The 25,700-nt window shown below is 39.5% G+C and overlaps 2 protein-coding genes across 6 annotated transcripts in view; one reads left to right on the top strand and one right to left on the bottom strand.

Moving 5' to 3' along the window:
- The window catches only part of EML6 (EMAP like 6), a 263,951-nt gene extending 256,109 nt beyond the window's left edge, over nt 1-7,842 (top strand). For both annotated transcript variants that reach the window (XM_090281297.1, XM_090281296.1), the window contains 5 exons: nt 1,867-2,029; nt 3,622-3,725; nt 4,389-4,542; nt 4,893-4,993; nt 6,708-7,842. In XM_090281297.1, coding sequence (XP_090137423.1) covers nt 1,867-2,029; nt 3,622-3,725; nt 4,389-4,542; nt 4,893-4,993; nt 6,708-6,732 — 547 coding nt within the window. In that variant the 3' untranslated portion in view covers nt 6,733-7,842. The remainder of the gene's footprint in view (nt 1-1,866; nt 2,030-3,621; nt 3,726-4,388; nt 4,543-4,892; nt 4,994-6,707) is intronic.
- A 911-nt stretch (nt 7,843-8,753) lies between these two features.
- The window catches only part of RTN4 (reticulon 4), a 78,185-nt gene continuing 61,238 nt past the window's right edge, over nt 8,754-25,700 (bottom strand). For all 4 annotated transcript variants that reach the window (XM_090281298.1, XM_090281299.1, XM_090281300.1 and 1 more), the window contains 6 exons: nt 24,672-24,879; nt 19,474-19,612; nt 10,888-10,957; nt 10,371-10,417; nt 10,113-10,171; nt 8,754-9,743 (listed from right to left, as the gene is read on the bottom strand). In XM_090281298.1, the coding sequence (XP_090137424.1) occupies nt 9,701-9,743; nt 10,113-10,171; nt 10,371-10,417; nt 10,888-10,957; nt 19,474-19,612; nt 24,672-24,879 (566 nt within the window). In that variant the 3' untranslated portion in view covers nt 8,754-9,700. The remainder of the gene's footprint in view (nt 9,744-10,112; nt 10,172-10,370; nt 10,418-10,887; nt 10,958-19,473; nt 19,613-24,671; nt 24,880-25,700) is intronic.

Raw genomic sequence — 25,700 nt, forward strand, 5'->3', positions numbered from 1 at the left:
TGAGGAGAGAAAGAGTCACGCAAGTCCAAGAAGCACAAAGGGTCCCAATGAAGATGAACCCCAACAGGCCCACTTCAAGACACATAATTAAAATGGCAACATTCAAAGACAAAGAGAGAATCCTAAAAGCAGCAAGAGAGAAACAACTAATAACATACAAGGAAGCTCCAATAAGGCTATCATCAGATTTCTCAGCAGAAACACTACAAGCCAGAAGGGAATGGCAAAAAATATTCCAAGCAATGAAAAGCAAAGGCCTACAACCAAGAATATTCTACCCAGCAAGACTCTCATTCAAAATGGAAAGTGAAATAAGGAGTTTCCAAGACAAAAGAAGGCTAAAAGAATACATCTCCACCAAACCAGCATTGCAAGAGATGCTAAAGGGTTTGCTTTAAGAAGATGAAGAAACAGAGAGAGACAGAGAGGAACACGAGTACAAAGGGGGAAAACGACAATGAATAAGTACTGAAAGAAAGAAGGAACTTCTACCACTTGCAACAACATTGATGGAACTAGAGAGAATTATGTGTAGCGAAATAAGCCAGGCAAAGAAAGAAAAATACCTTATGCTATCACCTATTACAGGAAACTAATGAACAACACAAACAAATGAGCAAAATTGAACCAGAGGTAGTAAATAAGGAATAAACTAACAGTAACAAAGGGGGAGATGGGAGGGAGATAGAAGGAATTAAAGAAGGGGTAAGAAGGGGAAGGGTCTAGTCAAAGAACATGTATAAATGACCCATGGACATGGACAAATGGGTGGGGACTGAATGTGGGAGAAGGGGTGCAGGATGCAGGGAAGCAAGAGGGGGAAAAAAGTGGGAAAACTGTAATGGAAAAACAAAAAGTTTTTAGTGGGGGAAAAAATAAAAATATAAAGAATGGAAATGCAAGTTCAGTGAATATTAGGAGGACAAGGATTTTCCTTCACACTGTATATTTTTCTCCCCATCTGATCCCTCCAGAGTTTGGCATTCTAAAGAAGTAAGTTATGACATAAGTTTCTTTGCATAAAACTAATAAGACCAGTCGTTAATAGAGATTTTTTTTGACTAAGACTTTGACTGAAATGTCATGCCTAAAGGAGACATGCTTGAGCTCTGGTTGTTACCAAAAAGCCCTGAGGAACTGGGATTGACTTTCAAAGGTAATAAAAGCCCACGAGATAAAAGGCCTGGTACCTTGATTGGATGTGCGGTCCATGGCAATCTTTCCAGGGAAGGAATGCAGGTTGTTTTCTTGAAAGATGGCTAGAAGGGACCTTAAGGCACAATGGAAAACCAGAAGGACTTGGAAAAGACAGGTGTTTACAGGCAAGGCTGAATGCCAGGTATGTGGTTCTGCTTCTGTGCCCTAAGAGGCAGACTGAAGGTCACTCTAAATGTTCCTTGTGTAAGTTCCAGCAAAGCAGAACTAAAGATCTTAAGTGATCATTTTCTGCTCTTGTTGTGTTTATGCAAATGAACAGGATAAGTTAAAAATGGACTTAATGCAGTCCCTTTAATGACAAGGAGGGTAATCGTAGGGAGAAAAATCGTGATTCAAGGAAAATCACAATGCTCAGTGGTAGACTATAAAGTAGTGCAGCTAACCGTCTTTAAAGTTTCTTTTCATTTAAAATTTGTTTTCATTTGAAAGTTAAAAAAAAAAATGCCATTCTACAAAAGGCTGTGTGCATGCATTTCCTTACTTCCTCGGGATTTGATCCAGAGAAATTGTTGAATGTAGGAGAAGTTAACCACATTGAAGTTATGAAGTGAGGTCTCATTGGCAGCTGAGCCTGGGATGCCCAGCCCTGAGCAGACCCCCTGCCTGACCAGTCCTTCAGTGACCATGCTCTTGGATTGCTTTTTCTAGAATCAGCCCAGACAGCAGATTCTTAGCCGTTGGCTCTTCTGAACACGCAGTTGACTTCTATGACCTCACTCAGGGCACAAGCCTCAATCGCATTGGCTACTGCAAAGATATCCCAAGCTTTGTCATTCAGATGGACTTTTCTGCAGATGGCAAATACATCCAGGTATGCTTCAGCTTTATTGATATCTGGGGCAGCCAATAATAGTAATAATAACAGCTGCTTATTGTGTTCCCGCCTACATGCTCATTTACTCTGCACAGGAACCTCTGTAGGTACTGTTGCCTTTCCTCTGTTTTATAAATGAAGAAACAGAGGATTAGAGAATTTAAGCAGATGGAAGAAATAGAATTTAAAATAGTAGTGTTTTTCTCCAGTAAGAAAAGCAGGAAACACAAGTCTTCATCATCTGTAATTCTCCTCTTGCCTCACCTTCAAAGCTTACCATTTTCTAGTTCTCAGGGGCCTCACCTATAAACCTGTGTCACTGCTTATATTTAATCATTTTAATTACAAATCCTACTTGGTAGTGTGGCCTCTCCAGACTTGGGCCTGGACTCTAGATAGTGGGCCTGGAGTGAGAGCTCCTCAGTGGGTCCCGGGCAGGGGGGTTAGGGGGAGCGGGATTGACAAGTGGGGTGGCATAGAGAGAGTCCCACCCTTGAAAGTTACTGCTGAAGACAGAACAGTTTCTCCAGCACTCTGGACAAATATAACACATTTGTGAGCTGACCTGGAGTTAGAGATTCATTGTGAAGGGAGAGAGGACACGTTCATTCATCAAGTATTTAATAAACCAGGCACTATGGTAGGCTTTTGGATGGACAAAATGGTCCTGGTCTCTGCTCTCCTGGAGTTTGCCTTGTCAAGGAGAAGACAAGCATTGACCAGAGAATCACAAAATATACATATAATTACAAATGCAATTACTTGTTGAGAAGGAACAGTACAGGGTGCTGTGGGAGCATTTGACAGGGGCTGAATTTAGATTCACTTCCTTTCTGCCTGAGTGGTATTTAAGCGGAAGCCTGTAGGATGTGTAGGAGTCAGCCAACAAGAGGGCTGGGAACATTGGCCCAGACCATCTGTGGGAAGGGCCTGTGGTGACAGATCTCAGCTCATTCCAGCAACTGGCAGGAACAGCTGGGGAGGCGGGGCTAGAGGCACCCACAGTCGGGGGCGGGGAGGGGAGTTGAGATGTAGCCAGCAGCCATTTTCTGGAAGAAGGCCAGTTTCCCCTAGAAGATCCCAGGGAAGCCAGGGTCAAGTCCTAGGTGCTCCAACAGTCATCTGCAGCAGTTGTTGCCCGTGAGGAAACTAGCCTCCCTTCCGACAGAGGACTTCGCCCTCTGAGAATAGGGATCCAAAGCTGGAGTGAGCATTAGAGTGACTTGGAGGCTTTGTCACAGATTGCCAGGCCCCACCCTCAGTGTTTGCTTTGGTTGGTCTGGGTGGGGCCCAGGCATGTGCATTTCCAACAAGTTGCCTGATGATTCTGATACTGTTGCTCAGGAACCACCCTTGAACCACTGCCTAGGGCCTTCGGAAAATAGTAAGAAAATAGATGGAAAATGCCCTGCTCACATGCATTTTGCGTGGGCTGACCACAGGTTCATAGCCTGCAGTTGAACTTGGGTTTAGGGGGAAGTCCTGAGGATGCAGAGGCTGGGACAGTGTTCAGGGAAACAGCCCACCAAAAAGGGAGTCCTTTGGACTGAAGAAAAAGTTGATGGACATGGTTTCCTTCCACTTTGCAGGTGTCAACTGGAGCCTACAAGCGCCAGGTGCATGAGGTCCCCCTGGGGAAGCAGGTAACCGAAGCCATGGTCGTTGAGAAGATCACCTGGGCCTCCTGGACAAGGTGACTAGAAGAAAACACCTCTTGAGGAAAAGGTCACAAGGGAGAGTCTCTTGTCCCAGGCTCAGCCTCCAAGCAGCATGTGTAGCCAGGGTCTGGAGGAGCTGGGATAGGGCTCTTTTCTTTGGAGGTAGGGGAAGAAGGCTTCTTGGTACCAGCTTGGGCCACTGGATTTGACCTGACCTGGGCTTTGAAATGCAAAGCCCCTCTTTTTGTATAATCAATCATACAAATTCACAGTCCCATCCAGCAAGCAAAGGGAAACCACCTCCCAGCTCTTGCCCAAGTCCTTGTAACCACCAGGAGGCAATGGGAGGGCTGGAACTGCCAGTTAGCTCGGTAAGAAACAATGCCTTGCCAAGTCAAGGGAAAAGAGACCACCATCCTGTGAGCCTGAAGGAGTCTGCACTCCTCTCTCAAACATACACACATACTCAGGACTATAAGGAAGAGGGAGAATCAGAGTTGGAGGTAACTTTTCTTTTTGGTGTGAAAGGGACCCAAGCAGAGAACAAAAGGGCTGGGGTAAATGTAGGGGCAAGAAGAGCCACACGATCATGCTGGATTGGATAAAATACCCCCCCTCCCCTCTGATCCCTGAGAGAGAATGTCTGACTGCAAGGCTTCTCACAGATCTCCTCCTAACTCCTCTTCCTGTTGGAACAGCATTCTGGGAGACGAAGTCATTGGCATCTGGCCACGAAATGCAGACAAGGCTGATGTTAACTGCGCGTGTGTGACCCATGCTGGCCTGAACATTGTCACAGGAGATGACTTCGGGCTGGTGAAGCTCTTTGATTTTCCATGCACAGAAAAGTTTGTGAGTCTTCCTTAGAGAAACCTCCCCACACTGCCCCTACACTCTTGTTTTTCTGCACTGTGCTGGAGATAGTGGCCACATCCAGATGGCCATCTAGAATCTAGAACAAGAGGAATCTTGTTCCAGCCCCCCTGACCTTTTCATCTCCCTCTGGAGGGAGTCCTGGAAGCCAGGAGAAGGGGTGATGGGGGCTGGACAAAATGGCTGTAACTGGGGCAAGAATGAGGAAAGCCTGTGAAAGGCTAGCTGAGATTTCAGACCAAATGGGGATCTCATGAGTGAAGGTTGGTTCTGGGAAGTCCTGGTAGGAGTAAGGTCTCTCAGCTGTCTCCATTCACTTTTGCTCACAGGCCAAACACAAGCGTTACTTTGGTCACTCAGCTCACGTGACAAACATCCGTTTCTCCCATGATGACAAGTACGTGGTCAGCACCGGAGGAGACGACTGCAGGTGCTCACCTGACCAATCTGGTTGTCATACCCCAGGCCTGGTCTCCCTCCCTCCCTCCCACCTCAGGGCCCTGAGCGAGGCTCTCCCAGGGGCATGGGGAGGGGCTGAGGACAGTAAGTAGGAAGTCCACTGAGTCCTAATGAAGACAAGGGCTTTCCAAGTTTAAGGTATTTAGTGTCTGGTGACTCCCAACCCATCTTGATAGGGCTGTGTCTCCACTACAACTGTCCTGGGATCAGTAGAAGCCTAGGGCATGTGACAGCCACTCAGAGCACTGCTGGAGGGAGGGACAAGTGGGTGAGACCCAAGAGGTCTTGGACAGCCCATGGTGTCATTACACACAATCAGGTTAGAATGGCCTTGATCCTCATAACTTCCAGATGATCACCAGAATTCTTTAGATTGATGATTAATTCACAACCAAGAGATTTAAAAATAGTAATATTGAATCTCAGCCACCCTGAGAACAAGCAGGGCAAATGTTACCCAGTTTTACACAAGAGATCATCAGATGAGGGGAGAAGCCATTACGCCCAGTGCTACTTAGTAGCAGAACCTCAACCAGTTTTATTTGGACTCTGAAGCCAGGGGCTTCTCTTGACCTTAAGCACTGCTCAGTGTAAAATGGGCGCATTGCTCTGTGAGGTGTGACTGTCTCCCAGTGTTGCTGGAAGCACTCCCCGACCCCAGCCCTAGAGATGACATCAGCTTCTCCAGCATTTCCAGAGTGGCTTTGTTTGGTCCCCTAACCAAGGGCATTTCCTATTGGGTGTGGAGGAACAGGACAAAAACTCATTCCACATCTCTCAGCTTCTCCATCTGTAGTTGAAGGACTTTAATGCAACAGGCACATTGGTTTCTGTTCCGCCCAAGCAAAACTCTTGGGGTCGGAGGATGAAGAAGAAATCTGTGCATTCCAGATATATTTTAAGTGGCCAACATGAGGCTGTGGAAAGGGCACTGGGCACCATGAAGAATGTCAACCCACTTCCTACCGAAAAGCATTGTGTAGAATGTGGCTCCAAAGGATGCTTTCTGAGGGCTGCCTGGGAGCACCCATGTCCAGTGCCCGCTGCTGCTGGCACTTGGAGCACTTGAGATAGTACAGACAGCAGCTCCCTGTGGAGTGTAAATATCCACTCAAAGCAGCACTAGCCAAACTGTAAACAGGCCAGTAAACAAGCCAACAATAAGAGGCATAAGTGAATGGTCACCTGGTGCAGGAGATGCAGGAGGACTTTTGATGGCTATAAAAGTAACCTTTAAAATGCTGGGCCCCCGGGCCTTTGTAGACGTGGGCACATACTGTGATCCCTGGCTCTGTGTCGAGCACTAGAAAAGGCTCTGCTAATCAAGTGCTGTTGATAAAACCTCTTCAGTACTAACAAGAGAGATAGTGTGAAGTCCACTTGCCAAGAGTCCTCACATTCAGCCCACTCTGGCTGCAGAAAGAGCCAAACAAAACAAAAAACAATAGACCTTTAAAAGTAAAAAAGCAATAGATCTTTAATTAGTGGCAAGATTCCTGGGGTTTGCCCTTTTATTTTACTTATTCATTTATTTTTATTATTTATTTATTTATTTAATGTCTTTGAAATTGACACGTTCACTACATCCCCGAGTTTGACTCTGGAGTGCTTGGCAGGACTGTTTTTTGTCGCATACAAGTATGATGGCCAGCCATGCAAAATGACTGTTCAATCTGCTTTTTCAGTGTATTTGTGTGGCGATGTCTCTAAATGCCAGAAACTTCTCACTTTATTGCTGCTGCTGCTCTCACCCAGCAACTGCAGAGGCAGTGCCGAGCCACCTCCGGGCCACCGGCTGCTGGAAACACCTCCAACGCTGCAGGCCGCACAGGCTCCACGTGCTAGTGAGGTGGCAAGACTGCGCCCATACTTGGGAGGCTCCAAAACTGTGATGCCAAGAAGGAAGGTCAGTTCTAAAATGTGAAGACTGCTTGCCTCTGTTCCTGAGACTAAAAACTATATACATTACTAACAACACTGACAAAAAAAAATTCTGATAATGTAGCCCACTGACAAAATTTAAAGCCTCATTTACCCTAACAATATGTAGCTTTTAATTTGCATCAAAACTTTTACAAATGTTTTGCTATTCTGTTTCTATGTACTTCAAAAATTGTTCATTTTTACAAATACGTTGAACAAGACAGCTTAAGTTAGAAGCACCGAAGTCCTAGAACTATTGATAGCCTCTGTTCTCCACATTTAGCTTTCAAAACCAAATGAGCCATGTATAAACAAGTTGAGAAACTTAGTTTTTTAACGTTTTGTTTGCAGAGTTTTATATCCATTAAGTGCCTTTGAAAGTTTCCCGCTGTGTGGGCTGCTATCTCACCTCCCACAAGTTATCTCCTTTCTACATAAGGTGCTAAAACTTTGAAGCTGAGGAGGGCTACAGGACCCTTAGAGGATTCCGGGTCTGTCACCCGTGTCATGTGTTTATTTCAAGGTTTCCCAAAGGAAGAACACCAGTTACCTGCTTGGGAAATAGTGGCTATAGGAAGGTGAACAACAAAAAATAAATTCAGGAGGATGTAGAGTAAGTTTTCATTATGTTTAGTGCCAAACCCACAAAACAGAATTCAAATAAATACAAACCTCTACTACAAAACAGAAGAAAGAAAATTACGAGTTCCAGGAGGATGAGCTGATTTATCTTGTTAAATCTAAAATAGTAATACATGAGGCTGACTGGGTTCACCACTCCCAGAGCTGGGTTGCTTCTGAACTACATATAGGTCAAGTCTGGATTAAAAAAAAAAAAATTTTCTGCAGAACAAATTCCCAGACCCAAGCAATATTTGATAAATCAAGATTATAAACAAACTATCTAAGAGTTCCTCAGAGTTGGCTGGGTAACAGACTGTGACTCGGAGAATAGTAACCAGAAGACAGTCCCAAACCACCTCGGCGGTCCTTCCCACATGGCCGACCGCTGACAGGAGGGGCCGATGGCACACATTGAAGGTGGGGACTGGGGACTCTGAGCACATATGTATCCATGAGTCCTTCCTGCCAGTGAACTTACCTTGCATCTTGAGTTACTGGCTAGTTGTCAGTTTAGAGAAAAGGTGAAATGAGGCATTTTCCATTAAATAGATTAACATTTACCACAGAAGTGCTTCAGCATTCCAAATGGATTAGATCACTCATTAAGCTATTTTTATATGCCAATTTATTAATGCCTTACATTAACCCACTAATAGGTTGTTGGGCCCACAGTCCTTATGCAGTCCTAATTGTTTTCTGTAACCTCGTGACTGGTGATGCTGAGTGATAACCATGTCTGCCTATATTGTACCACTAACCCTTCATACTGATTGAATCTTGCATTGAAGTAACCATGTGGAAGAACAATAAATTGATCAATGATATGTATGACTATATTTAAAGAGCAATAGTGTCTGTGTGTCAAGAAAACTTCTTAAATTGTATTAGTAAATATTTATATGGTATGATTTTATGTTCATAAATCCTGCACTGTATTCTATGTTAAAATATTGGTGCATGAATTTATTTTCAACTATCAAAGTATAAAAATACATAATTTAAACACATTTTGGTATGTGTCAAGTAAATTTGATTACTTTTGAAAACAAAAGAATGTTTACATAAACACTGCTGTATAATGAGCTGAAAAACCTTTCTAAAACTACTCACTGGTTGAAGCGAAGTCTGTTCCCCCCTTGCATGCACTTTTAATCTGCAGGTCCATGAAACCAAAATACCAAGCATATTTTAAGTCTGTAAGCTTTATTGATACTTTGCTTTTACAGTTCACAATGCATTCCACAGATTTAGTTCAGTACAGCTTAAACCACAATTGTATAAATCTTCATTTTATAATTTCTTGCATAACAATGTTTGATATTTGCAAACAACATTTTTGGAAGCATTAGATTCAGTCCATAGATTCAGAGTTTGTGACAAAATTAACTATGGTAAGTCTGTGCAATGAAGTTTATGTGGTGAGTTCTATGTGTGTGGCATCATTTCATGTTGAAAACAGATGGTAGTGCTCCTAGAGATATATTTGTTTTCTGCTCATGTATTTGAAACTACACACGTATAACCAATGACTGAAGTATCAAGCACTGTGGGGAAGCTGGAAGGTAAAGGTCTAAGCTTTGTAAAACACTATATAGATATATATATAATCTATATTTACTTATATTGGCAATTAATATAACAGTAAAATTCACAATACACCTAGAACATACCAGAAAGGCAAGCCTTTTCACTCCTGCTTTAGTGGTATGATCTCGTCTAAACATTTCATTTCAGAAAATCTGCATCAATCTACACAGACCATACACAGTGCACAAACTGTGAAAAGGGTTATTTTTTTCAGCTTCACTTTCTCTGCAATTCCCAAAATACAGCAAGACTACCTGCAACAAAGTATAATATACAGCTTTCTCAGATCTACTTTTATTCACCAGTGCCTCTTACAGGAAAAACAAGTATGATTATGGTTTAAATCCATACACAGCAGCTTACAATACTTAAGGTAACGAACACATGGCAGTCAATTTTTCCTCAGACACTGCATTGCTAAAAATAAAGACCTGTGAAGCTGCACTGCATTGTCAAGGTGTCCTTCCCTGACCCTCCCCCATGTAACCACATGAAGATCCCCTTTATAGATAAACTCCTACTGTTAATTATTTCAGGCTTTTTTTCATTCAGCTTTGCGCTTCAATCCAGGGATTTTTGCTTGGATTCTGCAAATGAAAAGGAAGGGAGGAAAAGGTCAATGTAAGAAAATTTAAATTTGAAATATTTTGTTTTCTGCTTCTTAAAATGCTATCCTTCAAGAATTACTTGTATAGTGCTCAGCTTATACAATAAATGAAATCCTAAGTCTGTCAAGTTACAAGCTACAATTTTACTACCATGGCCTCATGAATTAGTTTTAAACGTAGAAATAAATTACCCAAATGTTAGAAAAAAAATCTTTTGGCAATTGTGTCACACTTTAGGTCTGATTTACTCTAGTCACTATGCCTGAAATATGAAATTACTGCACTGATCTCAGAGTTCAGTACACCTATTCTTAGTTTAAAAAAAAGTTGCAGATTTTAAATACATACTTAGCCATAGCATCTTTGACATTCTTATTTGCCAGTCCTAGATAATGATCTATCTGTGCCTGAAAAAGAAGTATAAAGAAGTTATTAGAAAATTACCATTGCTAAAGAATCTGATTAACCATTACTACGAGCCAACAAATTAAAAGGTAAACAGAACCAACCACATTTTTTACTTTTATAAGACTTTGATACATTTTTAAGTTCCACCTAATAAAGTGAGCTCTGTATTCTGAAGTCTGCAGTTAGTTAAGAAATTACCTGATGCCGCTCATAAATAACAGGAACGCTGAAGAGTGAAATCAGAGCTGAAAAAGGAAACACACAACCTTTAAAACAGACTGCTGTGATTTAGGGAACAAACACTAAAAAGCCATCAAACTTGCAACACTCTTAAGCTACAGACTAGCAACGTCCCTAACGAATGAAAAATACCCAGCATCTCCTGGATGCACCATTGATGGGAGCCACTCCGGAGCAAAGAATTAACCAAGGGAGGCTGCAAGAACCATCCCTGGCTTCTATAACATAGGTAGATTTATGATTGTACTATCAGGTAAGACCTCCCTTGTTCTGGTTTATCGCTATTAGCTGGGACAATCTTCAGGAACTAAGGTGGTATTCAATAAACAGTATCAGCAATTTTAAAAGATTACAACCTCAAACATATCTTCTCTATTTTTCCTACAATATAAGCATATTTTCCAATAAAATCTCCAAGCGCCTTGCACACAATTCTTTTCCTGCAATTTTTCATTCAATGCTTTTATAGACTTACCCAAAATCAGTAGTGTCAGGCCATTGAACAAGGCACCAACATAGGTAAATACCCACATCAACACTGCAAACTATAAGAAAATAATGTTAGCCTATTAAAAAAAATTCTAGTAGAGTTTCTTAATTAAGCTTTCAAATAAAAGCATCCCACCTAAATGCCCACCTGGTAGAGGCACAGTCTTTGGAGACTTGGTAAAGTAATACAGATATTTCATTTCTAAGTCACCACTCTCAATTCAGGATTTCAGAATCCTAATTGAAACAGATTTGATTCATTTTCTCTGGAGTACACTATCAAGTAAATAGTTGATTCTGTTTTCTCTGAGATCAGAAAACATGCCAAAGGTACACCTTAATAACTCCAGTTCTCACAGGTACTGTGAGAATTCCCTATTAAATTTGATTTTTAAGTACTAACAAAGTAAGTGAAGATCTACATGAGCTGAATAATTCAGACATTAAAATCTCAGACATCTGAATAGTAGCAAAGGGGCAGGGAGTACTTATTATCAAGGAGACTAGGTTTCAGGTACCAAAAATACCACCTCTAGCATTTCATTAAGGATCAGAGGCACTGCTTGCCCAGTGATACATGCTTTAACAGCCATAGTTAACCCTGGGAATGAGCCCTCACACTTTTATATACCTATTAATAAAACTGACCGTTTTTCTTCTTTAGCGACTGTCTTCTTTATTTATTTAACAAACACTAATATAGTTCTTATATATTAGTGCCAGGCACTGTTCTAAATGCTTTCTATATGCTTTCCAAATAGAAACTCATTCATTTCTTTAGACAACTCTATTAAGGTAGGCACTGTGATCCTAACTACAGCAGATGCTGATGCTAAAGGAAAGAGGTTAATCACCTGCCTGAGGGAAGATTTCCCTGTCCCCTGTTCATCAAATAAGGCAGTTTGCGAAAGGCTATGCTTCTAAAAGTGATTTCATTTTGAGAAGTCCTTTATTTCATCTCCATACTTTATTTATGAATGGCTGGACAAGAGAATTTTGACGTTTTCTTCCAGTTCTAAAACTTGTTGACATCATATAGTACAAAGACTCGATGACAGTTCAAAGCAGTTCCTGACGACATATAACCACAAAGTCAGTCTGGAGTTTATTAAATATTCAAACCAGCAATTCCTTTGTTTCTTTATTAAAACCCTGCAAGTGTCTGGCAATCGCTCTGCACTATTCATTAGCCAGTAACAAACACACCACCACGATGCCACCATCTCTCTACAGGGATCATTTAGGGACACGTAACACGGTGTAAAAGAAAAGCAGAGAGGAGTTAGCACCTCCGTGATCTAAAGCAGGGACTGGTGAACTTTTTCTGTAACATAAGATAGTAAGTGTGGGCCACAAGGGCTCTCTGTCACATGTTCTTTGAATACTACCTTTGAATAGTATACTTTAAAAATGTAAAAACCATTCTTAGTTACCAGGCTGTATAAAACAGTTCACTTACCCTTTTGGTCTAAAGCATCTCTCTCCCCACACCTTTCTCCATTCAGCCAAATGCAGCTGAATACCTACTGTGAGCTGGGTACTGAGCAGTAATGATGGTGTTCAAAGTGCAGTAAGCTTGCTTACTACAGGTGAGGAAGACACTTTGGATTCCTCTGCCAACTGTCAGTTCTACAAATAGCAACACGCTAGCTACCCCTAAAACCGAATTTAATTAATGTTCAAGCAACCATGTTCAAGCATTCTTAACACCTGTCCACTGAAAATCAAAAATTAAATGCTGCCCTGGTCTTAGCAACTGCTATGGAACCACCAGTCAAGGTCTGAAACATGACTCTAGTTAGCAGGCCTTTTCCCTCTCACATAGTTTTACAGACTCTTATTGCAGAAGCTAAATATAACTTCTGCACTTGAGCGAGTTTACTATAGAGCAACAGCTATTTTCATCCATCACCATCTACATGTCTAAAAGGAAGAGTCCACCTCCCGCATTTTAGAAGCTGCTTTAGCAATAAAAACACCCTATATAACAGAATTCAGATACTAACACACACAAGCTAAAGATAAGTCCTAATTTGGTCACTAAGTCACTGACAGGGTCCCACTCCAAATGCACAGGAGAGAAGCCCAAGTCTTCACACCTAGTCTATGCAAGGGGCTCAAGTGTCCTGTGCCTGCCTCTAGGATGACACTTCCAAAGGCCAGGCTCTCCAGAGGCAAAGAGAGGAGCAGAGACAGGCCTCAAATGCACGTGGGGCCAGGAAGGCGACATAAATGCATGAGGAAGCCTGGGGGAAGAGCTGCAGGCGACAAATACACGCCTTCTGCCTCCCATGGAGGCGCCCACACACAGCCCAGCTCCACAGACAGTTGCCATGCAACTACTGCAGGCCAATGTTGCCAAGTTTTCCCATTTCAAGAGAGAAACCAGAAATTCACATTTTTACATGTTATCACAGAATTTTTAAATGTTACAGCTAAGTTTGGAGAAATTTTAACACTTCAAACACCAAAACCAATCACTGTAACTGATACATAATAAAACAGCAACTACCATTTTTTTGGAACTTATATTAAGTAGGTCTGTTCATAACCCCCAAAGTTAGTACTGTTATTATCCCTATAGTGGAAGAAACCAAGACTCGGAAAGACTTAGTAAGCATGTTGCCAGACCGGAGGTCACAATGATCTCATGTTTATCTGACTCCAGAATCTACACAGTAAAGCCTCCTAAAATATTTAAATTGGGGATTTACCATGAATACGCATGCTACCATAAAGAGGCAGGAAAAAGGTCAAACACTTTTAAAAAGCTGCTCTTATTTTATCCCTACAAATTCTGTGCTTTTCCATGGTAAATACTTTTCAACATTACAGCCAATGCAAATAAACTGTGGAAGTCAAAGCTCATCTCTCTTTGGGCAGTAATGAAACTGGAGGCAAGAGGGACAAAGTCCAGCGAAGGCCGAACAAATACTGAAAGAGGGCAAGGGCCACGTCTTGTTTGTCTTTAGTCCAGGGGAATTCAGTGTGACTGTGTTATCACATACCTCATTAAAAAGTTCTGCAGATTTTTATTAGATGAGTCTCAATGGAGGTAGAGGGGGTACTTTTAAAGAATATGAAGGAAGTGTATTTCACAGAATTTCAGAAATTACTATGGCAATTCTGACATTTTCCAATTTCTTCTGCATTTTTAAACACTGAAAAGTATTTGACCTTTTTTGACACCTTCAGCTTCACTCATTAATATCACTTTGACTGGCTCTACATTTTCTCCAGCTCATTTCCCTTCTAATTTTTCAGTGAGCCAACGAAACCAGAAAGGAAACTGTCAAAATGTGTATGTTAATAACTTCATAAGAGCCTGAGGGCTAGATTTTAGTGTCATTTTGGGTCAACTATTTCTGGAGTTCAGGTCTTTTTTGCTCAGTTTCCTATTTAAGATTTTATTCTGGAACACTATGGTTGCCATAGCTAGAAATTTTCTTACAAACAATTTTAACATATATTTTCACTGAAAGTCAAAGAACTGTGATCATATAGAATCTAGTCTTTATCACTCAAAACTATGTGACAGAAAAGTAAGAACCTTTACCTAAAATACTTAGTATCTATTAAATAAATTAAGACTTTTTCTTGGGATTTGAGGTTTCAAAAGTCAGGAACCTTCTAATCAATCAAGTTCAGAGCCTTACTCAAGAAGCCCCAAAGCTGTGGCCAGCAGGGACAGTCACATGCTTTTCTTTTTACAGTGGGGAGTGGGCTGGGAGTGGGGAGAAACTCTACAGCCCAGGGTTTATAGCTGCACACCAAAGCGTTTAAAAACAGTGATCCTCCATGCAGTATCCCCAGAAAATTTAAATCACAATTCCATGGGATGGGGTCCCTTTACCCCCTTCCAGGTTTCAATAAATGTTATAGCTCCCCAGATGGATTCCAATGTACAGCCAATCCTGAGAACCACTGTTTTAAAACACGAGCCCCTAGCAGAGATCCCTTACACAGAGGGCCAACCACAGAAATGGAATTAAACCTTAACTAGGTGGTTTAAGTTTGTTCAAGTATCATACTAGTTTTCCAGTGGTAATGGGTGTTATTTTAACAAGGTTGACAAATATTAGGTTAAATAAAGTTATCCAGCCTCTTTCTGACTTCTTAGGTACTAATAAACTAACATACATTAGACTCTCCAAGAAAAGGACACACGCACACAGCTTACACAGTAATTTTACTAGAGAATGGTCCTCCTTTACTTCTCCTTTCATTCATTCGCCTCCCCCCCACTTATGTCTGGCACTCAACTGAACAAACCCACTTTACAAAATAGAACTTATAAAACAAAGCCTGTGTGTGGACTGGTCAAAACATTGAGCTGTGGTTAAATTTTATACTAATGTTTGAATAGGTTCCACTGAATGGAATTAGGAATATTTTTTCAGTGATTTTTGCCCTTGATATTTGCCTAGAACTAATCCTTTGAGAAATGGATTGTTGCTCAATCTATGGACACTTGAAATCTTTTCTAGGACTTAGAAGCTTATAGTTAATTGCAAAAGAGCAAAACAAATGGGATGGTTACACAGAATTTAAAAAGGGGAGTCTGCAGAACCCATTTTTATTTGTCCAAGAACCACCAGGAGGAGAGGTGACCCAGGTGCAATGATAACCACCATCTGACATCAGCTCTTTTTCATAAGGCCTAATGAACCTCGGAGCTTGGTTATTTCTTCAATCACATCTGAAAGAATAGGCTCTTCCCTCACACTGCCCCCAAAACAGTAATAAGGGAGGAGAAGAAGTAGTTTAACATGCTAACAATAGTAGCTCTAAATTTTTAAATTTCTGAACAAGAAGGTTTCAAAAAGAAGTAGTGATAATTGTGACCCAGAATCTAGAAATGTAAATTATGTAAATTTGAGGGCGCCAAACCTTTATGAAGACAGTGAGTTACAGAGAAACCTCTTTTAAATTTTTGTTTATAAGCTATTATTTTAAATAAGCCACAGAGATTGATACAATGTCTATTTTCTAAGTGAAAAAAATTATAAACGACACTAATTCCCACTGCATTTTCTTGAAATTAGGATAGTTTCCATTTTCCCAGCTATGAATCATATAAAATCAAATTCCAATCAAAAGCTGGTTCCTATAAATTTTTTTTAAAACTCAGTGTTCCACAAATTCATCTAGTAACTAGAGAGACCGAGGCCACTTATTGTACTTTCCACAGGTTTCAAATCTGAATATAAGGAAATAAATAATTAAGGACAAATCTATTTTTCCTTTATGTTGGAAAGGTTTAAACAAAAAAGAATGAGAATTCTAAAAAGCATTTTTTGCTTGCTTTAGGGAGAGAGGCTATGACTCTCCTACCAACTTCTATGGCTAAAAGGCAAATACAGTAATAGAGTCAGAAAAAAAAAAATCACTTTCTTTAAAAAAATGCTCTCTATATAAATAAAAAAGAGTAAGAGTGACAATTGCTCAAGGAACTCTTTCTAGAAAGAGAATTACTGTGCAGTCATTTTTATGAAAAGTCCAAGAGCATTAAGTTTTTTTATCAGTTTTTTTCTCTAAGACACACTTTGAGCAAGTATCCTGCATTCTATAGTACCCTTGGTCAGTGGAAACTAAACAGATGGTATTTGTACTACTCACACCCAATGACATTAAGAAAAGGTCACCCAATGTAGCAGAACCACAGAAGTTTATCAAGGAAGACCCTTCCTGTATATTATCAGCATGCATACTCATCACCTTTGCATCCAGAGAAAAAGACAGATCCCTGCCTTATTCTTTTGCCTCAATAAGTTTTGTTCATTCTATGGGCCAATATGTTGAAACAACTATTACTTATTTGGAGCGCTGAAATAATCGTCTCTGGGAAAGTCACCCGGCAGCTTCCCTTGAGCTCTGGACTTGCCAATAAACACTACTCAGGAAAACCATTCATATACATTTTCTTCTTTTTCTTTTCAAAAGTATTGCTAATCCTTAAGAAGAAAAAGTAGTAAACTATAATTTTAATGCAAGTCTTTTTTCCCCAATATTAGGAAATAAAGAATGTCTTAAAAATATAAGAAAACATCATAAAAATAAAATGTTCTGGAAAGTAAATCTATCTCATCATGTGCCACTTTCTGTTACTTTCAAATCAGCAAGAATTGATCGAGTTCAGTTTCTCCCATTTATGTAGTTTCCTCATGAAAAACATGATTGCTTAAAAAATAAAAAACTAAGGTAATTTTCAAAAGAAATTTTAAAATGACATTTAACAGCAAAAAGAAATTATCTCATAAAAGTTATTCATAATTTCCTCATATCCTTTCAAACATCTGTGCAAAACAGTATTAAAAGGTTTTTAAAGTATTTAATCAGGCCTCCTCTAACATTTTCTCAGTCCTCTAGCCTTTGCAGATCATTCCCACCCCTATATTATGTCCACACATAAGACAGTGTACAGATGACAACACACTCTGAAAGAACAAACATGCGTTCTTTTGATTAAAGAAAAGTGCAAACTTTAAACTCAAACTAATAAAAAGTGGAACATAATCATTCTCAGATCAATCTGTTTTGTTTTCAAACAGATTTCTTCAAGAATGCCTCTTCTTCTCAGGAACAATGTTAAACGATAAACATATAGCTGCCTTCATAGCTACACTATGCAAACATGATGGATGACTTTTGGCTTATATCTGCTGCGATTTTTATCAAGTCTACAAAAGTAATGACACTCTTCTCTATCAAGTGTCCTGATGCCTTTACTTGAAGTCGCCCCACCATTGCTAAATTCAGAGGCAGCCCTTTGCTGCCTGAAGCTCTGCATCACTATTTATAGTGTTGATTCTCAATTTCCACCCACAAACCCTTCATCTTAAATGTACTAATACCTTCTCTTGAATAATTTTTCATACATGTTCTACCCCAACACTCAAGCTTTATACAGCAAACATAACTTAAATAAACAAGAGCTGGTTTCTCCTAGGGCCCATGTGTACAAGAATCTATTTCATTTACTCCAAAATGTTTGTTTTCTTTTGAAACTAATTCATCAAACATCCCAAATAACATAACCATAATCTTTTTTATTTACAGACTGACATCAAAGGACTAATAAAAAGAGGTTGCCATATGCAAACACGCTATAAAAGAGATAATAAGAAAAGGTAACTAAATCATTACCATTAACGTTATTAGTAAATAACTGGGGTTCCAAGTCTTGAACTGAAAGGCACACAGCTGAAAATCAAGTCCATCTATTGGCTTATTAAAGTTAAGATGTTCACTAAAAGCAATTTGGGCACTTAAATCTATACTGACCAGCCCAAAAACTGTTTCACTGAGTCTAAAGGCCCAATATGATATCCTTGGCTTGCATGAAAAATTGCAAACCAGTGCATTCCTCTTGGAAAAGAAAAATTATGATAATTACTACTATAGCACATTTATACACAGGCTTAGATTGGAGACAAGTCTGTCTTAAGCAGAGTCATAGGCAATAACACAAAAAACACAAATGGCAAGTTCTACATAAAGAAAAAGCACTTATGTCCACAAAGCGACAGTGCTTGGGGCTTCTGTTACATGGCTCTTTAGTGGTCTGAGTCAGTCTGAACATTGGGCGAGTTTATTTGCAAGGTGAGACTCTTAACACCTGCTATGTAACAAGATCCAAAATCTCAAGAAAAACTTCCAGTAATTACCAACTAAAGATTAGCTGAGGTGTTTAAGAACATTAAAGTTCTTCCAGAATAAACATGCAAAGAGTCCAAGATACAAAATAGCTATGTGTGTATACGAATCACACACAAGGTAAGAAATTAAGTGTTAAACTCTAAAACAAAGTCAAAACCGAACGAAAGGGCAAAGCCAGCGCCATTTGCTACTGTGGCACCATTAGCTGAGCAGGCCTACAACCTTGTTAAACATGACTCCATTTTACTCTTATGAGCTTATGTCCCCAGGATTGGAAATTACTGGAAAGCAAGAACAGACCATGACTAACTGCTCCCTCCCGTTCCCACAGCCACAGGCAAAAGATAACAATGGAGCCAACTGCAGCTTTGGCAAAAACACCTGAAACCGCCTGTGCTGTAATGTCCTCAGCAGCCTGGGGCCACACGACAGCAACCTCCCCACCCCTTTACAATCCAACTATAACCCAATAAAAACTCACACCCTCGGTGCCAGTACATTCTCTACACCTAGCCCTTTCCCTCTCTTGGGAAAGTAAAATAAAAACTTTCCTCTCTGTACCTTCTTCCCTGTGAATTCTTTCACGGCCCGTGTCACCAACCACCCAGATTAAAGCGTATCTGGCATTAAATCTATTAATCTTTATTCTTATTGTCAAAAGTCCCTTTAATTTTCTCACTTGTACTTTTTATGATTTCCAAAACTATGAATTTATAACTCACTTCCCTTTAAAAAAGAAAAGTAATTTCCTCCATCTTAAATATCTGACTGATTCTGAATTTTGAGACAAGTTCACTGTAACATGGTTTCATTACGTTTCCATCATTTACCGTAATATAGAAAAATAGAATGACACTCCTAACTCTTAAGATTAAATTCTGGGTATCTCAAAATGAAAAGCAAACGAACTTACCTTCAAAGAATCAACTAAATCATCAACTAAGAAGAGGCGCCTGAGTTCTTTTATCGTGTAGTTCACATGACCAAGAGCAGAATTACTGTACTTCTGAACCAACTCCTCAGATATAGCTACGTCAGATTCCAAATATGCCCTAGAAAACAAAATGCACCATAATCGTTACTGACAGAAGTGCTTTTTCCCTGGACGTCTGCATTCAACAATTACATATCTGTAAAACAAAGTATTTTACTATAAAAGCCTTCAGTTTTCAAATTAAGTACAAAGTAAAAATTCCCCAAGCAAGGGCTATTTCATTGATATATGCTGTCGGCTAACAAGCAGAGAAAAAAGATGTTTTGAAGACAGACTGATTTGACCCTGAATCTTAAGGTTCGCCATTTAGTTGGCAGTGTAACTTTGGAAAGATACTTAAGTCTTCCCTCTAAACCTCGGTTTCCTCATTTATAAAATGGAGATAATGACGAGGATTCAATTAGTAAAGTGCTTACCACAATCAGACACAAAGAAGTACTCAGTAAATGGTAGTCATTATTATGGTTTTGGTTTTTTCTTTAAGCTGACACGGTGTTTCATCAAGTTTTCCCAACAAAGATCCTATTCATTTCCAAATACTACACTCTCTCACCCCAATCTTTAGGGGAAACTGCCCAAAATGTCAAGCTTCAGACAAAGTGCTGTCAAAAGTATAGTGGCAATCAGGAAAACATAATAGTTACTGTACCTTTAGATGCCCTAATCTACACTTAGATGGTTGGAATTGTTAAATTTAAGAAGACAACAACTGTAATGGTGGTGGTGTGTGTGTGTGTGTGTGTGTGTGTGTGTGCGTGTGTGTGTGTGTGTGTGTCTCTCTCTCTCTCTCTCTCTCTCTCTCTCAAGTCTGCAGAAATGCAAGGAATTGCTTCATTAGTTACATTTCAAAGAAGCCATTTTATCTTGGCAAAGCAGAACCAAATGAGAAGTGCGAGGCATTCTCCCAAATCTATTGGAAGTAGTTTCTTAGACACTCATTACTTCCCCATATCAGTAGACATTATATTAAAAATAACATTCCTCTTTGATAACTCCTTTTCTCCATAGTTTTACCTCTGCAATATGCCCCACATATTTCTCCTCATTTCTGTATTCACTGTATCATCATGCTAGTTCAAGTGCCCATTACTTACAAACTGGAATATTCTATCAGTCTCTAAACAAGTCCCTAATCTGTTAGCATCCTAATCCCATCCCTTCAGCCAATGGGAGATGAGTTCTATTTGCGCTTCCTACATAGTGCTATTAAGGTGTACACAGGTTGGAGTTAGGAGACCTACTATCACCTAGCTACGTAACCTTGCAAAAGGCATTTAACTCCTTTGGGTCATAGTTCTAACTTGTATGCAAATTAAGAAACAGACCACCCTAAATCCTTTCAGGCTCCAACATTCTGTGCTTCTATGGTTCCAACTGTTTTCCAACAAGAGCCCTCCAAAACATTTTCAACCTTATTTACCACTATCCACAACATGGCAGCCAAAAGGAACTCTTCACCTAACAATTTTTAATCTTAATGCCTTTGTTGATCATAGTTTTCCCAATCCACAATGCTCCCCTCTCACCTGGTGACACCATATCCAGTCAGTTGGCCCCGTCTCAAATCCCAGCCATACATGAAGCCTCTTTTGCTCTTTCTTCCCCCAGCCCTATTACGTAATTCTACCAATGCTTTCGTTTGTATTATTCTTATAGTATTTACCATATTCAGCCCTAAAACATGGACATGTGTATACTTGCATATTTCTCCTACTAGAGTATAAACTGTTAAGAACCAGAAATATATCTTTACTAGTAAAATAGTCTAGCGCACAGTTTGTTATTATTAATGAACAAGTATTAAGCTATTATTACCAAGTTAAAAACAGTCTAAGATTCACATCTTCCTTTATATCAGCAATAATTTATTTATGAAGCTTAGAGAACTATAGAAAAATGGCTGATACAACTTTGGCTAGTATCTTGCTCCTTTGTATCACTGGTTTTGCTCTTGCTGAAAATAAGGTGCCTGGCCCATAGGGCACCCAGGTGGCATGCTCCATCAGTGACATTCGGGGGCTATTTACATTCATTCGGCTCGCACTCCTGTGATATGAATGCACTGCCAGCACTGCCATTCCACCTTTCCAGCGACACAGGATGTGTACAAGCTGTATGATAACATCTTCTCTCGTGTGACTGGAGAAGTTGGAAAAACTGTCCAACAGGCTTAAATTAACCTGGCATGCTGGCTAACTTCACTTTATAGTGACTAGAATGACATATGACAACTTAGGCTTAGAGCTAAGAATAGTGTTTCTAAGGAAATAAAAGAATATAGAGCCCTGGCCTGTGATCCGAAAGGTCACTGGTTCGATTCCCAGTCAGGGCACATGCCTGTGTTGTGGGACAGGTACGCAGTTGGGGGCGTGTGAAAGGCAAGTGATGGATGTTTCTCTCCCTTTCTTCCTCCCTTCGCCTCTCTCTAAAAAATAAAGTCTTTAAAAATATAGAGAGAAATACTAATTTTTTCCAAAAGTCTTCTTTAAAATCTAATGAGGTATAAAATTTATATTGTAGTTAATTTATAGGTTTTGGCTTCACAATGTTTTTATGTTTCAATTTAATTAAAAATCATATTCCTTTATGACCTGGGAAGTGATATGACTTTGCCATGTTAAAGCTGCAATTTCAAGTTACTGAACTTTGTTTGCCCCTCTATAAAATGGAGTAACAACATCTATCTTCGAGTCGCCTGTCCAAGAAGGGCCAGATACATAAGAGCCACTCAGTCAATGTTGGATTCTCCCCCAAACTTAGGTAGCATCATTACTTCATCAATATGAAGAGAAAGCTAGAAAGAAACAAATCACCAGTCTTTACAATAAGCAAAATAATGTAGTAAGTCTCTTCCTGCAAACTGTGAAAACCAATTAAGCCTACCCATTAACATCGACTGGATGATATTCGTGCCCAAATAGGTATGTGTCTTGCCAAAATAGTTTTTTAAATGTTTACAACTTTTTGAAAAAATTGTCTGTATATGAAACAATTACAAAACATTTCAAAGCGACACACAGTGCAATAGGAAGTTAATTCTCAGATTATTTTGAACCAGAGTTAGCGAGGTCTTGAAACCAAACACAGAACCAAATAAAACATATGACAGTTTAGGGCATCTGGGGAACTAAAAAGGCAACATGAAAATGGCACAAAACCCTAGAAGGGATAAATAAGAGACAAGACATAGATATCTGGATTTCATCCTATAATGAACAGAAAGCCCGTACCCCTAAAAACGTGATAAAAGTGCAGTTTGAGGAAAATTAACCTGACAACTTCTCTAAGAGTTAAAGTAATATGAGGTAACCAGAAATCAGTTTGGAACAAGTGAAGTTCAGCCTAGGGTAGGCAAACTATTTCTGTAAAGAGCCAGGTAGTAAGCAAAGTATTTCAGGCTTTGAATTCCATGGGGTCTCTGTCACAGCTACTTAACTCGGCCATTACAGTGTGAAAGCAGCTAACAGACTGCATTTCAATAAAAGTGCATTTACAAAAGCTGGCAGCAGACTGGATTTGGCCCATGGCTGTAGTTTATGGACCCTGGGTCTGGACTGAAGGAGCGGGGAAACAACAATGTTATTTCGTTTACTATGAAATGGAAAAAAACAAAGATAACATCAAAACTAGGACCCTGATCATCAGGATAATAGTGGTGCTACTGATAGAAATGGACAAGTTTGAGAAAAAAAGTTCATTTAAAGACATGATGAATTAATTAGTGGTAGTTAGGGGCTGACTGCTAATGGGTATGAAGTGGCCTTTCGGTGGAAGAAAATGTCTGGAACTACATGGTGATACTTGTGCAATTCTGAGTCTACTAAAAAAATAAAAATCACTGAGTTTTATGTGAATTACATCAAATTTTTAGAAAGGGGAAGAAAAACATGCTAAGCATGAAGTGAGGCAGAAGACCCAAGATAAGGTGTGTACCATTTAGCAACTAGATAGATAATGCTAAGTATGTGCACTTATAAAGGCAGCAGATGAAGGTTTAGAGTCAAGGAGCTGCTGAAATAAAGGAGCTCTCCAAAGGATAATACAAAAGTAATGCCTTAAGGAATGAGAAAAAGAAACTAGATAGAGAAGGAATGGTAAGAAAAGACACAGGCATGACTAGAAAGCATAACAAAAAATATAAACATACTATTAGAAAGACATTTCTAATAATCAGCATAAAATATAAGCAATAAAGAAAATGTAACTCTCACTAATCATAACTATGAGGGGGGACCCCTCAAAAAATGGAACTTATTTATAAAAACTTGTGTATTTATTCTTACATGTTTAAACTTCAGTCACCTTCAAAGTCCGTTTGGTGCAATAGACCTATATATTCTCCCCCCACCCCCAGCAGTGCTCAAAACAGTTTGTGAACTCTTCAATTTTTATGCCTTTTAGTGCTTCTGCTGTTTTTTGTTTCACCTCTTCCACACAGGCAAAAATGTTTTCTTTTGAGGACTTCTTTCATCAGAGAAACAAAAAAAGGTTGCTTAGGGCAAGATTGGGTGAATAAGGAGGGTGGGGCACAGGGGTCATGCAGTTTTTGGTCAAAAACCGCTGAACACTTCATGTGGTGTGGGCAGGTGCACTCATAAATCACCCATCATGAAATGGGCAAATGCAGTGAGTCTTCAAAAAAAAAAGAAAAAATTCACTGAAGCTGAACGCAGCCTCTCACAACAATGCCAGCTGGTACACTGATACAGATGGGTTCCTAGAACACTCGCCTAGTGGGGCAACCTGTCCTATAAGAGGCCTGCCCTCTAGAAGACAATTCCGGTTTTTTTAGGTCCCCCCTCATATGTTAAAAAGATATAGCTTCAATTAAAGTAAAATTAGATAACCAACACCTACTTGTAATAAGTATTACTCCTAACTAGTAGAGTTAGGCTAATGATATATTAACCCAATCTTTTACATCATGAGCCTATGAAATGATCTTTAGGAAATCCCCCAAACAGGTCCTTTTGGTATAGCTTTTTAGCAAAAATTTGCAATTATCTTTAAGCACTAAAAAATGCATGCCTGTAACTCTACAGATAGTAGAGTGAAGTCTTAATACAAATCCTGTTTACAGTTTTGCCAAAGTTGGCCTTGTTTTCCAGACATCTCACCTGAATGGGTGGCCTTCATCTGATTTCTGAATAGCTTGGATCACACCCTTATATATTCTAAAGCTGATAGTCACAGAGAGCAGGGCCAAGGCAATGTAGGCCGTTACACTCACAATGCTGAATACTGTCAATGAAAGCAGCAGGAATAAGCTGGCACCAAACACCACTCCAGTCTTCTTAATGTCTCTCCAGTAGAGGAGGTCAACAACTACAAATTTAAAAAGAAGAAATCTGAAATTAGAATATTATTTTAACCATTTGACTTTGGCACATTTATACACAAAAAGTTCTCTAGATAAAGTAAAGCCAAAACCTAAAATGTTAAAGATTAACCTTACACACTACATTTTATACCCACTCTAAGTTACATATTAGAATAATACTTGCAGCTATTTTTATTTATTGTAAAATGATTTTTATGAAAATCTATGTCCTACATGTCCAGATTATTCGCCTATAAAAGTTTATCAAATCAGCCCTGGCTGGGTGGCTCAGCTGGTTGGAGCATCACCTCTTCACCAAAGGTTGCAGGTTCAATTCCTGAACACAAACCTAGGTTGCAGATCCCCAGTCAGGACGGGTACAGGGGACAACTAATGGATGTTTCTCTCTCACATCAACATTTTTCTCCTTGCCCCCAAAATTAATAAATATATCCTTAGGTGAGGATTAAAAAGAAAGTTTATCAGATCTCAAACCCACCACAGCAGACTTCTAATCCAAAACAATTTTTCTTAAAAATCATTTTGAAGTTTTCATCGTCATCCAATGCATGATATATATTTAAATAGAAAAAAAACCACTAAAATGGCATACTTCAGTGAAACAAAAATGTACTTATCTGCAAAAACAAATCACTAATTTAAAATGTTGAGAAATTAAAACTACTAAAACTACACATACGAGTTTTACAGCTCTGCTTTTTAAGAGATCACTCTTTAAGAAACGATGTTGCCTAACCTAGCTATCATAAAAACAAATATTTCCTACAAAGAGAGAAAAACAGCCTTTACATTACCTGAAAAGCTA

The sequence above is a fragment of the Furipterus horrens genome, unplaced genomic scaffold (genome assembly GCF_987537825.1).
Source record: "Furipterus horrens unplaced genomic scaffold, mFurHor1.1.pri manual_scaffold_6, whole genome shotgun sequence".
Classification (NCBI taxonomy): domain Eukaryota; kingdom Metazoa; phylum Chordata; class Mammalia; order Chiroptera; family Furipteridae; genus Furipterus; species Furipterus horrens.